The sequence below is a fragment of the Primulina eburnea genome, chromosome 2 (genome assembly GCF_022965805.1).
Source record: "Primulina eburnea isolate SZY01 chromosome 2, ASM2296580v1, whole genome shotgun sequence".
Lineage (NCBI taxonomy): Eukaryota > Viridiplantae > Streptophyta > Magnoliopsida > Lamiales > Gesneriaceae > Primulina > Primulina eburnea.
Genome location: NC_133102.1, coordinates 40,856,057 through 40,869,960, shown reverse-complemented (window position 1 = coordinate 40,869,960; position 13,904 = coordinate 40,856,057). Strand labels below are relative to the sequence as shown.

Genomic DNA, 13,904 nt, shown 5'->3' with positions numbered 1-13,904 from the left:
CGTTTCCTACAACTTGTTGGCAAACTATGGGTCGATCCTCACTCATAAAAATCTCGAGCCAAATTCATGACAACTCAACGTCACGCACAACCCTACAAATTTGACAACACTTTTTACTAAAACAAAACAAAAAAACGTAAGTGCGACTTAGGTTTTTCTGGGTCGCGTTTTGATATTTGGGTCGCGTTTTGATTAAGTGACTCCGATTCATTAAGACCCGACCTAAATTGCTAGGGCTCAAGTAATATGAGAGTCGAGTTTTAGAATACTACCCAATTTTTTTAAAAAAAAAACGACTGTAATAATTAACAGCAAATTGAAATGTTTTAGGTTGTACGAAATACTAATACATGATCCATCACTGTCTTTGCTTCCAACCGAATCTTGAAAAATCTGTTCTTCATTATCCTGGAAACAATGACTTTGTTGTGGATTTAGGATTGGTGCTTCGTTGAGGTAAAAAAAAAGAGAGAGACACTTTTGAGAGATAATGATGATGGAACTAGTGAAGTAGAAAAACAAACCACAGACAGTGTTTTACTGGAACGTGATGGAGTTGACGAATGGGAAAAAACAATCAACTGGGTAAAATTTATCGATTTTGTAATGTTTTGATTAAATTAGATTTTAAATATTGTTTTGATTAAACTTGGTTTTAATTATCCTGATTGTATTGATTTGGTTACACCGAGAGTACGGGAGTCCCAATTTCTCATTTCCCCCATGGCAGAGGTCCCCTTCGAAAACGAAACACAAAAAAGCAATTGTTTGGGCTAAAATAATTAAATTAGAAGCCCAATTTAATTATTTAATTAGAAGACCAATTCAAGTAGAAGTTAATTAGAAGCCCATCAAGTGCAACATATTTATTTTCAAAAACTGATCATGAAGCGCTGAAAAGGGAAAAGATCATGGGAGGGGAGGTTGAGATCGTGGCGTGAAAAGTGGGAAAGATCATGGGGTCATGGGGGAGTGGAGAGAAACGGCCCGTTGCTAGGAAGAAAAGAGATCGGCAAGCACAGAAACAACTCTTCTACACACAAAACAACTCAACACAGACAAACTCTGCAAATATTCTCTGCAAATTTCCAGTCTTCAAGCATTATTTTTCAAGCTTTTCAATAGTTGTTCTAGCATTCACGTTTTAGATTTCAGCAACAAATTATTATATTTTTCATGTCTTTGATGAATTCCTACAGTTTTGTAAATGCAAAATCATGTCAGGGGTTTATTTCCATCACTTTCCAATAGTTTTCTTAATTTTGGCATCGCATATGTTTTAGGAGATTAGAACCAACGATCAAATTTAGAATTTACCGTCGTTTGATTTTAGAAGTTAGATTTTTACCATTTTCACACAAATCGGTGCACTTCGCACCTGGCACGCCCGCAACACCAAATATTGTGCAAACATATTTTTGGCACGCCCGGTGGGACCATCATGCCGCCAAGAAGGAAAGAAAACGTCAATCAAAGAGACGGGAAGTTTCTACCAAGCCAGGAAGAGACTCATGCTCCACAGATAGAACAATCGGCTTCTGAAGAGCCGACCAGGGAGTTGGATTTGCATCCAAGTCATGTTCCAGAGGTATATGCTCATATTTCAAATCATTTGGTTGAAACGTTGGCTGCGATAAAATTTGAAGAAATATCAGAAACACTGTCCAAAGCTGTGTCTGATTGCTTGAAGACAGTATTGGGTAAACCGAACCAATCAACCAACAAAGAGCAAAATACCATTGTCAAAGAGGCTGATCAGGGGAGTAATCAATTCACTGAACTCGACCAGGGAGCAAGACACTCAAAGGCTGGCGATCCTCGCCGCCCAGAGTTGGCACTCCCAAACCAACGGGAAGGAAGTTACACACTATCACATAAAAAGGAGAAAACTTTAGGTGGAAGAGTTCGGCCATATCCACGTACAGATGGAGCAGGGAGTTTGAAACAACCTGTCAACCAAGTCCATGCGATTACTAATCCTTTGTATCAACCAGGAATGGATGATGATATACCACACTTGGGTTATCATGGAGTTGATGGAAGTTTCCAAGGATGTAATGCTGGTTACAGTACAGAGGCTCAGGCTCGGGGGGCAAACTATTATCACCATCTGCTCCCCAACAAAAACGCAGCAATGATTGATCCTGATATGGTGAGAGAAACTGTGCAAGAAATGTATGGGCCGGCTTTGAGACAAATTGGCCGCCCAGAATTTCACAAGCCATACCCCAACCACATAGATATCAACAATCCATTTCCCAGATGTTACAAGGTACCAGATTTCAACTTATTTTCTGGAGAAGATAGTCAATCTAGCCTTGAGCACATTGCTAGGTTCACTATAAGGTGTGGGGAGCTGGCGGACTTGGAAAACTTTATTACTTTGAAGTTGAGATTGTTCCCAAATACCTTTACTGGCACGGCATTTTCGAGGTATGCCGCACTTCCTCGAAACTCAATCTTAAGTTGGAAAGATATGGAGAAGCAATTCCTTACTCAATTTTACCGAACTGAGCCTGAGGCGTGCATCGCTGATTTGTCAAAGATATCTCAGAAAAAAGGAGAAACAACTGATATGTTCATTGATAGGTTCAAGAAAACAAAGAACAAGTGCAAGGTGTTTCTGCCAGAGACTGAGTTTGTCAAAATAGTACAAAAGGGGCTAGACTTTGAGCATAAGAAGAAGTTTCAGGATATGGAATTCAGAGATTTATTTGAACTTGCAGCGAAGGTTGGGGAGTACGAGGAACTATTGACAGATGAGTCGTCTAACAAGAAAACAACAATGGAATCTTATTACCAGGAGGTGGAAGATGTTTTGGCAGAAATTCGATTAGCTGGTTCATATACGGTTCCCCTGCTAAAAATGAAGCTGACAGAACCTGAAAAGAAGAATAGCTCCCAACCTCCCAAGGACATGCAGTACACATTCAATATTTCCAAAACAGATGACATATTTGATTTTCTGGTTAAAGAAAAGTTCATCGCTTTTTCACCTGATCATCGGATGCCTGCTAAGGATGAGCTGAAAAGTCGAGAATACTGTAAGTATCACAACTCATACAATCATTCCACTAAATTGTGTTGGGCTTTCAAGAATGTTCTGCAGGAAAGAATCAACAAAGGAATATTGAAATTCCCTAACAAGCAAGAGTACATGGCAGTGGACAATGACCCATTTCCTTCTGCGGCATCGATAAACGTGAACGTCACAAATTTGAGAAATTTGTTGAATGACAAGAGAAGAAGCCGATTCTTTGCAATGAAAGACCGAATAATTAAGAAATGTTGGATTCCGAAAGGTCAACTATTTGAGGCCGCTGTAAGGTATAGTACTAATCAACTAAGAACATTTCAGCAGCGTTTTCCCAGAAGTGTTGGTGAATCTGCGGCCTCTAGGCCGAAGAAGCAATATTTATTCAAGAGACCAGTGCTTGAGAATCAATTGTTTAGAGGGGAGTCGTCTCGCAATCAGCACCAGAGATACTCGAACAGGAGGAACGTGAACAGAGTTGAACCACGAAAGATAGAAATCAGGAAGAAGTCACTTTATCATGATAAAAGTCAGCGTGTGAATGAAGCTCCGGTGAGAAAGACTGTAGAGGTCAGGGAAGTTCGACCCAGATTTGTACGTCCAGCCAAAAAAGAATTCACCCACGAATGGAGAGTGGCCCAACACAGAAAATTCCCTAGGCCACCAACTCGAACCCAGAAAAGAAGGCTGTTGAGGGAAAAAGCGGCTGCAAAAAAGGAAGAACTTTCTAAGGTAGACAATAAACCCATACATGATATGCCAGTCATCGAATCACAAGCGGGAAGTAGGTCAAACTTTGGTAGGTCCGCCACTGAAGATAAGTGGGTCGACGAAGACGATGATTTACCGAGTGATTATGAGAATCAAGAAAGGAAAACATTCAGTTTCTGTATAGGGAAGTTCCACATATCAGTGGACTGTGCCACAGGATTGACGATACTACCAGAAAGGTTCAAACTTGTCGAGGAAGAGTGCGGGGAGTCAGTGTCTGAAGTAGCTGTTGAAGAGATGAAGATTGGCAACAAACTCCCCGAAAGAGGTTCAGGAGTTATTATCAGAGAAGATCACCCTAACAAGCCTAAGCATGTGATTTTGGAAAAGACAACAGCCGACATGACCAAGCACATAAGGCCGTTGTACATCAAAGCCCACTTGAATGGAAAGCCAGTGTCTAGAGTGTTGATTGACAATGGCTCAGCGGTAAACGTTCTCCCAGTAAGAATGTTGAAAAGTCTGGGAAAAAATGAGGAAGACTTGATTCCTTCAGAAGTTTCGGTTGCTGCATTTACAGGGGAAACTACCAAGACCATTGGGGTACTCCCCGCTGATGTTACTGTGGGGAGTATGTCATCTTTATGTGCATTCTTCGTGGTAAACTCCTCCGCCAACTTCCAAGCGTTGTTAGGCAGAGATTGGATCCATGCAAACCAGTGCATACCATCCTCAATGCACCAACTGTTGTTATTTTGGAAGGGGGATGACGTGGAGGTCGTAGAAGCGGATGGACAACCGTTCCAAACAAGTGCAAGTGCAGTAGAAGCCAGATATTACAATGGGGATTTTGGGCCCATCAAAATCCGTAGCAATAGCAAGAAAGAAAATCCACTGTACATGCAAACACCAACTCCAAGCTCGGTGTTGGAAAGAATCCTCAAACCTACTGTTATCGTGCCGTCGAGGCCGATAATTCAGCCACTGATTGAGGAGATTGATGATTGATTCGAACCAAGAAGAAAAGGAGGTAGCTGCAACCTCTATATGGAAGGCACATGTGCAGCAAGTACTAGAAAAACTAAAGGAAGAAGAAGCATGGGACACTTATGGAACTGAAGTTGTCCAAGAAGAAGAATACGAAGATGATGAGCTCCAAGTCGATGAGTTGTTGATGGCGCCATCTCAACTGGAAGATGGCCAACATGAAGTTCAAGACCCGTTGGAAGAGATTAACTTGGGGGAGCTTGAGAATCCAAAAGTGGTATATGTGAGTAAGCTACTGGAAGAGCAGTTGAAGCAAGACTTGATCAGCATGTTGAAGGAATACAAAGATTGTTTTGCATGGAGTTATGATGACATGCCAGGGTTGGACCGAAAATTGGTCGAACACCGACTTCCACTCAAAGAAGGTTTCAAACCATTTCAACAGTCATCTCGTCGCATGTCAAAAGAAGTTGAATTGAAAGTGAAAGAGGAAGTTGAGAAATTGTTGAAGGCCAAGTTTATAAAGCCAATCCGATATACCGAGTGGCTTTCAAACATTGTGCCGGTAATGAAGAAGAATGGCAAGGTCAGAATATGCATCGACTTCCGAGACTTGAACTGTGCAACTCCCAAGGATGTGTATGTAATGCTGATACCTGATATGTGGATTGATTCAGTGGCTAAACATGAGCTGTTATCTTTCATGGATGGGTTCTCTGGCTACAACCAAATCAAAATAGCAGAAAGTGACAATCACAAAACTGCATTCAGATGCCCAGGGGCTGTTGGTACGTTTGAATGGCTTGTTATGCCATTCGGGCTAAAGAACGCGGGAGCCACATATCAAAGAGCTATGAACTCCATCTTTCATGACATGATAGGGCATCACATTGAAGTATATATAGATGATATCGTTGTGAAGTCTAAACAAGCTGCTGATCACATTGAACACTTGAGGAAAAGCTTCCAAAGAATGAGGCAACATGAATTGAAGTTGAATCCATTGAAATGTGCCTTTGGCGTAAAAGCCGGAAACTTTTTGGGATTTCTTGTACATCAAAGGGGAGTTGAAGTAGATAAAAACAAAGCCAAAGCCATTATGGAAGCAAATCCGCCTAGAAACAAGAAAGAGTTGCAACGCTTCCTTGGGCAAGTGAATTCTTGAGGCGTTTTATTTATAACCTTGCAGGGAAGACAAAGGAGTTTTCACAGCTGTTGAAGCTCAAAGACAGCAGGGAGTTCAAATGGGAAGAGTCGCATCAGAGAGCTTTTGATGTGATTAAGAGATATCTATCTAATCCACCTGTTCTTATGCCTCCCAGGTATGGAATGCCCCTTAAATTATACATCTCTGCTGCTCATGAATCAATTGGGTGTCTACTAGTTCAAAATAATCATGAAGGAAATGAACAAGCTATCTATTATTTGAGTAGATTCCTTACTCCAGTAGAGGTGAAATACTCTGTGATTGAAAAGCTATGCTTAACACTGTACTATGCATGTACTAAGTTAAGACATTATTTAATTCAATCAAGAGTGTTTGTGGTGGCTAAAACCGATTTGATTAAATACATGCTTAATAGACCCATCCTCTCTGGGAGAATTGGCAAATGGTCTTTAGCATTGGCCGAGTTTACATTGACATATTATCCCCAAAAATCAGTAAAAGGCCAAGCTATCGCCGATTTTTTAGCTGATCACCCTTCACTTGATGAGTTTATTGGAGAACAGGTTGGGTTTCCAGTTTGTGGAGTTGGAGTCCAACCCTGGGAGTTGAAGTTCGATGGATCAAGCACAGAAACAGCAGCTGGAGCTGGTATTGTGATCACCTCCCCAAGAGGTGTGAAAACCGCTCTATCCTTTAATTTGGATTTCCCATGCACCAACAATCAAGCAGAATACGAAGCACTGGTCATTGGATTGGAAATTCTGAAAGATCTAGGGGCAAGAGAATTATTGATATCAGGGGATTCTCAGCTGGTACTCAAACAGCTGTCAGGGGAGTTCAAATGCACAAGTTTGTCCTTGGCACCTTACCATACCGCCGCATCCCAACTTCTAGATGATTTCGAAGAAGTGTCATTAGTCCACGTCCCAAGACAAGAAAATTGGGAGGCAGACGAGTTGGCACATGTTGCTTCGGGATTGAAGATGTCTCTAGAACTCACTCACAGACTAGTGTTGATTCAGAAGAAAAACCACCCTTCAATTCAGCAAAGAGGGATTCAGGTAGACACACTCAACTTGGATGTAAACTTAGCTGGGGACTGGAGGGATGACATGAAAATGGTGCTAGAATCAACCGGGAAAGATATTCCACATGGTTTAAAAATGAGAGCTCTTAATTACGTTTTAGTGGAGGGTGATTTGTACAGGAAAGGGTTAGATGGTCTGCTCCTCAGATGCATAGGCTTCCCAGAGGCTTTGGAGATCATGAAGCAAGTCCATGAGGGAGTGTGTGGAGCCCATCAATCTGGAATAAAGATGAGATGGTTGATAATGAGGTATGGCTACTATTGGCCATCCATCCTGAAAGATTGCATCAAATATGCTAGGGGATGCCAGCCATGTCAGAGACACGGGAACATCCAAAGAATTTCGGCGGATGAACTTCACAGCGTTGTCAAACCATGGCCATTCAAAGGCTGGGCCATGGACTTAATAGGGAAAATCTACCCCTCATCATCTAAAGGCCACTCGTTCATCCTTGTGGCTACAGATTTTTTCACCAAATGGGTAGAAGCAGTGCCTTTGAAGAAAGCGGAGCAAGGGGATGTCATTAACTTTGTGAAAGAGAATATTATTCATAGATTTGGAATTCCAGAGTCATTGACCACGGATCAGGGAACTATGTTCACAGGCTCAGATATGAGGGAGTTTGCAGAAGACTATGGAATTAAATTGATAAACTCATCCCCTCATTACCCACAGTCCAACGGGCAAGCAGAAGCGTCAAATAAAGTGTTGATAAAGATTCTACAAAAGATGATGGAAGAGAATCCTAGGGATTGGCCAAGGCTATTATCAGAAACTTTGTGGGCATACAGGACATCCAAGAGGACTGCCACTGGAGTGAGCCCTTTTTCCCTTACCTTTGGCCATGATGCAGTGCTCCCATTAGAGATTATGGTGCCATCAATGCGAGTGGCAAAGCAAAATGAACTTTCCCTTGAGCATTATAATGAAGCAATGATCATGGAGTTAGAAGAACTAGATGAGCTGAGAATCCAAGCGTACAATGCTTTGCTGTTACAAAAACAAAAAGTGACGAGAATCTACAACAAAAGAGTGAACAAGAAAAGTTTCCATGAAGGAGAAATAGTGTGGAAGACCATACTACCACTAGGAACAAAGGATAGGGAGCTGGGCAAATGGTCTCCCAACTGGGAGGGACCATTCAAGGTACATAAGGTATTAGACGGAAATGCATATTGGCTATCAAGCATAGATGGCCATCCACACAAAAGATGCATAAACGGCAAGTATCTCAAGCCGTATTTTCCAAGTATGAGGGAAGAAGTAGGAAGAGCTTGCAAGTAAAGCAATCACGAAGGCTAATCTTCAGTGGGGAGTTGGCATTTTTCAGTGGGGAGTTGGCCTTCAGGGCCACTTGTGTATATATTAAGTTCCTGATTTCAAGGTGTCATGTGATGTAGGCCTTAGGGCCACTGAAATAAATATATTTTGTTTATGATTCAACAATAAAATTGATCGGGGAGAGTGGGATAGGGAGTCGGCCTTATGGCCACTTATTTCCAATATTTTTATGGTACCAAAAATCATGGTGGAATAGACCATACTGCCATTATAAATTGACTGTTTGCATGTGCAGTGACAGATTCATGAAGTAGGCCTTGAGGCCACTTAGAATATGACAGGAAAGGCGAGCGGGGAGTTGAGCTCACCTGGCGGACAATGAGTAATAAAGGAAGAACTGAAGAGAACAAAGGCAATATGCAAACCCCAAGAAGACCTAGAAGTTGACTTTGGAAGGAAAATAGGCTAATAAGGCATTGTTGCATGTTTTTAGTGGGATTTTATTTGAAGTAGGCCTTAGGGCCACTAGTGTAAATATTCGTTATGGTTTAAAAATAAAGATGATCAATTCAAGTTGGCCAGGAGGCCACTTTTATTGTATTGAATTCATTTTGTTTTGATAAAAGATCAGGGGAGGAAATAATCGCGAGCGGGGAGTTTTAAGCCAATCTATTATTTTGATTGAAGCTATTGAAATGAGTTGGGTTAAATGGATTAAGAACGAATAGAAACTCCTCCCCAAACCTCCAATACACAACCTTACATACAAACCCACCCTCATTCAACATCCATCACCCAACAACCACAACACAAAACCAAGAGTCAACAAATCAAAAGTGGAGTCACCGCATGCAAGAACAGTAAGTAAACGTGTATGTGGGATAAGGGGTCTGACTGAAGTGCAAATGCATATACGTGTATGCGGGATAAGGGGTCTGACTGAAGTGCAGATGCATATACGTGTATGTGGGAAAGGGGCCCGACTGAAGTGCAATGCATAATGATAGGGATAAGGGAGTCATCTTGAGTGGATGCAACACATAAGGGCACGTAAGGGCACATTAGAGTTGAGAAGTACCTGTGTTGCAAGATACCCCAAAGGACACTAATGCTTAGGTGTCGAATACGATGAAGAACTGAGGCCAACCCATGGCCAATTCTCAATCCAGCATTACCTGTGAAGAGCAAACATGCGAATCGCATATACAACAAGAGACTACATACCCATCTTTTCACCGCATGTAGAAATGGCACCAAAATGCAGAATGAGCTTTCTTGGTCTCTTGGGGTCCCAAAAGTAATTCAAATCAATAAAAATAGCCATGATAATTCCAAATCCAAGGAGCAATGGAAGCAAAGCAGAGTAACAATCAAATAATGATTGAGGGATGGATATATAAAATATTTTGATTTTGCTGTGATTGGAAGTGGACTGGCTGGCCTTAGTTGTGCTTTTGAAGTTGCAAAACATAAAACCGTTGCAGTGATAACCAACGCTGAGCCTCACGAAAGCAACCAACTATGCACAGAGAATGGGAGATAGAGGGAGTGATATTCCGCTGGAGACACAGTTTTTGCTGGTGGAAACTAAGGATGGATCCCATTTGGAGTCGGATGTTGATGGGGATGAAGAAAATAAGATTGTTTATACAGTATTTTTGCCTTTGATTGAAGGTCCATTTAAAGCTAGTCTACAGGGGAGTGAGGGGAGTAGGCTTAAATTATGCTTAGAGAATGGGGATAATGAGATCTTGGCGTTGAATTTCACCCATTCGGTGTACATCAGTGCTAGTAATAATCCTTTACGAGCCATAAACGAAGCAATCCTGGCTGTGAAACTCCATCTCAGAATGTTTAAGTTAAGACAGGAGAAGAAATTGCCTCAAATTGTGGATTACTTCGGGTAGTGTACTTGGGATGCTTTCTTACCAAGAGGTGACTCAAGAAGGTGTGGAGGCCAATCTTCATAGTCCTGAAGCTGGTGGGGCACCTCCAAAATTCGTGAAATCGACGACGGTTTGCAGTCAGTGGGAAGCGATGAGGATAAACCAAAAGAAATCTGGAAAGAAGCATCACAGGTGAAGCAACCAAAGCTTTTGAGGTTAACTGGAATCAAAGAAAACAATAAGTTCCAAAGCAAGAAGGGTCATACCATGGGGATCAAGAATATTGTAAACATAGCGAAACAAAAGCATGGATTGAAATATGTATATGTGTGGCACGCGATCACAGGATATTGAGGGGAGTGAGGCCAGGAGTGAAGGAGCTTGAAGAAGAGCGGGATGATTCACTTCTCAGTGATTTGAAATCTTACAGCAAAGCGGGCTTTTGTATCCCGCCCAAAAACAGATGACCCAAGTAAATGCAATTTTGGGCCACACTATGAGTGAATTATAATTGGGCATATATACAAGCATTTTGGCCCAAGGGCCAATGCTTGCGGGGGGCAATTGTTTGGGCTAAAATAATTAAATTAGAAGCCCAATTTAATTATTTAATTAGAAGACCAATTCAAGTAGAAGTTAATTAGAAGCCCATCAAGTGCAACATATTTATTTTCAAAAACTGATCATGAAGCGCTGAAAAGGGAAAAGATCATGGGAGGGGAGGTTGAGATCGTGGCGTGAAAAGTGGGAAAGATCATGGGGTCATGGGGGAGTGGAGAGAAACGGCCCGTTGCTAGGAAGAAAAGAGATCGGCAAGCACAGAAACAACTCTTCTACACACAAAACAACTCAACACAGACAAACTCTGCAAATATTCTCTGCAAATTTCCAGTCTTCAAGCATTATTTTTCAAGCTTTTCAATAGTTGTTCTAGCATTCACGTTTTAGATTTCAGCAACAAATTATTATATTTTTCATGTCTTTGATGAATTCCTACAGTTTTGTAAATGCAAAATCATGTCAGGGGTTTATTTCCATCACTTTCCAATAGTTTTCTTAATTTTGGCATCGCATATGTTTTAGGAGATTAGAACCAACGATCAAATTTAGAATTTACCGTCGTTTGATTTTAGAAGTTAGATTTTTACCATTTTCACACAAATCGGTGCACTTCGCACCTGGCACGCCCGCAACACCAAATATTGTGCAAACAGCAATACGTATGCATTGACCCATCAGCCACCTCATTCTCCCTCAAATCCACCTTCTGCCGGAAGACAGAATGTGATTAACGTGTTCTGGCATGAGGGAATGCTGAGACATGAGACGGGAGGTGGGGTTTTCGATTCCGGTGAGGATCCGGGTTTTCTCGATGTTCTGGAGAAGCACCCGGAGAATGCGGATCGGGTCAGGAATATGGTTTCGATTCTCAAACGGGGACCCATTTCGCCATTCATCTCATGGCATAAAGGGAGACCGGCCCTCATCTCTGAATTGCTCTCGTTCCATACCCAAGGTACTGCTTTTGTTTTTGTTTTTTTTTTCTTCTGTTAATTGTCTGATATAAATAACCTTGGAATTGTATATATGAGCTTGGACAATCCTCCCCTGAGTTAGCTTCTGGAGTTGAGATAGATCCAAGTTCTAATCTTAACATAGTATCAGAACCAGGTTCAACCGTTCCGTTATGTGTTGAACGGTCTATAATTAGGTCACCCGCTCCAGATGTTCATTCCTGGACGTGGGAGGGGTGTGTTAATTGTCCCACATTGGTTGGATAAATAACCTGAGAGTTGTATATATGGGCTTGGACAATCCTCCACCCTTAAGCTAGCTTTTAGGGTTGAGTTAGGTCCAAGTTCCAATCTTAACATCTTCCACCCTCTTTGTTAGAGTAGTCGGCGTAGACTTTTCATTTGAAATGATGTTTTGGTTCATTCCTTTGTTGATTTTGCTTGCCTGAAATTCATGTTACATAGCTCATGTAGGGGAAGAAAGTGAATATTTAGCTATTCTAAGTAATGGTTTATCTATTGAAAGCTAAGCTGTTTGAAGTTGTGAACAATACATTTGTTTTTGTCATCAAAAAGATAATTGGTTTTTGGCAAAATTAGGAATGCTATGATTGGGTTGTCTCATTTCCTTGCCACTTATTAGACCAAAATTTCGATTTTGATGCCACCAAATTTGACACGTCAATCAGTTGGTTCTAGTATCGAATTTGGAGTGACTTTTGGCCTCAAAATTTATTACTTTCCGGATTTCTCAGAGTACATAAACGAGCTTGTTGAGGCAGACAGGAATGGGGACTATATCATCTGTCCCGGTACATTCTTGAACCCTGGATCATGGGATGCTGCGCTACTTGCTGCGGGAACCACTTTATCAGCAATGAAGCACATACTTGATGGAGACGGAGAAATCTCTTACGCATTGGTTCGACCTCCGGGTCATCATGCTCAACCTACTCAAGCGGATGGATATTGTTTTCTAAATAACGCAGGTCTAGCTATACAACTAGCTCTGAGTTCAGATATTAAAAAGGTTGTAGTGCTTGATATTGATGTTCATTATGGAAATGGAACTGCTGAGGGTTTCTATTGTTCGGATAGAGTTCTTGCTATCTCACTTCACATGAATCATGGATCATGGGGGCCTTCGCATCCACAAAAGGGAACTGTGGACGAGCTTGGTGAAAGGGAAGGCTTTGGGTATAATCTCAACATACCTCTGCCAAATGGAACCGGAGACAAGGGGTATGAGTACGCAATGAACGAGTTGGTCATCTCTGCTATTAGAAAATTTGAGCCTGAAATTATGGTTCTTGTCATTGGCCAGGACTCGAGTGCTGTAAGTGTATGCTTAAATGCGATAGCATGCCACATTAATTTTTGTTATCTTGTTGAAAATTCAGTGAAGTGTTGCGTTCTTTCTTGAAATTCTGGCATCTTAATTCAGTCCTATTTATTTCTCTTAGTTTGATCCGAACGGCAGACAATGCTTGACAATGGAAGGATATCGAAAAATCGGGAGTATAGTTCGTGGAATGGCTAATAAGTATTGTAATGGCCGCGTCCTGATAGTGCAAGAAGGTGGTTATCACGTTACGTATTCAGCGTATTGTTTGCATGCTACTCTTGAAGGTGTGCTTCATATTCCTACTCCTCTATTGTCAGACCCAATCGCCCACTACCCGGAAGACGAAAGCTTCGCCGTTCATGCTGTTGAATCCATGAAAAAGTATCATCAGGAGTTCGTTCCCTTCTTGAAGTAGTCGTCACCATCCCACAGTTTTACACACCTGAAATCTTTCGCAATATTTTTTGCCAAGTAAAAACTATCCGGAATGGTGGACGGCGGGTGTACCGCCAGTTGCTGTAAGATATCTTTTTTCTATTGTAACTTGTATATTTTGTGAAATAGTTTTGGTTTGGATGACAATGAGTCGGATTTGGGTAAAATTCGTCTTCGTTTGTTATATTAATTTTCATCATCTATATTATTGTAGGAATAGTGCGTGTGAGTGTTTTTTCCTTTAATAAATTTATAAACTATCATTTTCTTTAATTATTGATAAAATATTGGATTTTAAACCTCAAATTTAAAATTTATTAACTGATCACATATCTTTATCAATTGTATCTTTCAAAAATTATTGGTTGAAGTATGTCTCTTGTGAGTTTAGATATTTATATCAATGAGGTGACTCGATCTATATCATACTTACAGAGAAAAATAATACTTTAGGC

At 41.1% G+C, this 13,904-nt stretch overlaps 1 protein-coding gene across 1 annotated transcript; it reads left to right on the top strand.

The window, feature by feature from the left end:
* The first annotated feature begins 361 nt into the window (after positions 1-361).
* On the top strand, positions 362-13,657 carry LOC140823194 (histone deacetylase 8). The gene is made up of 4 exons (XM_073184393.1): positions 362-765; positions 11,374-11,671; positions 12,425-13,005; positions 13,133-13,657. The coding sequence occupies exons 1-4, from the start codon at positions 724-726 to the stop codon at positions 13,427-13,429; spliced, it is 1,218 nt and encodes a 405-aa protein (XP_073040494.1). The 5' UTR covers positions 362-723; the 3' UTR covers positions 13,430-13,657.
* Positions 13,658-13,904: the final 247 nt, after the last annotated feature.

Excerpts from the sequence above, each read along its gene's own strand:
- LOC140823194 (XM_073184393.1), top strand. The coding sequence starts at position 724 with ATGGCAGAGGTCCCCTTCGAAAACGAAACACAAAAAAGCAAT. Across the intron at positions 11,672-12,424 it reads GCTCTCGTTCCATACCCAAG|AGTACATAAACGAGCTTGTT; the intron begins GTACTGCTTTTG and ends CGGATTTCTCAG. Across the intron at positions 13,006-13,132 it reads TTGGCCAGGACTCGAGTGCT|TTTGATCCGAACGGCAGACA; the intron begins GTAAGTGTATGC and ends TATTTCTCTTAG.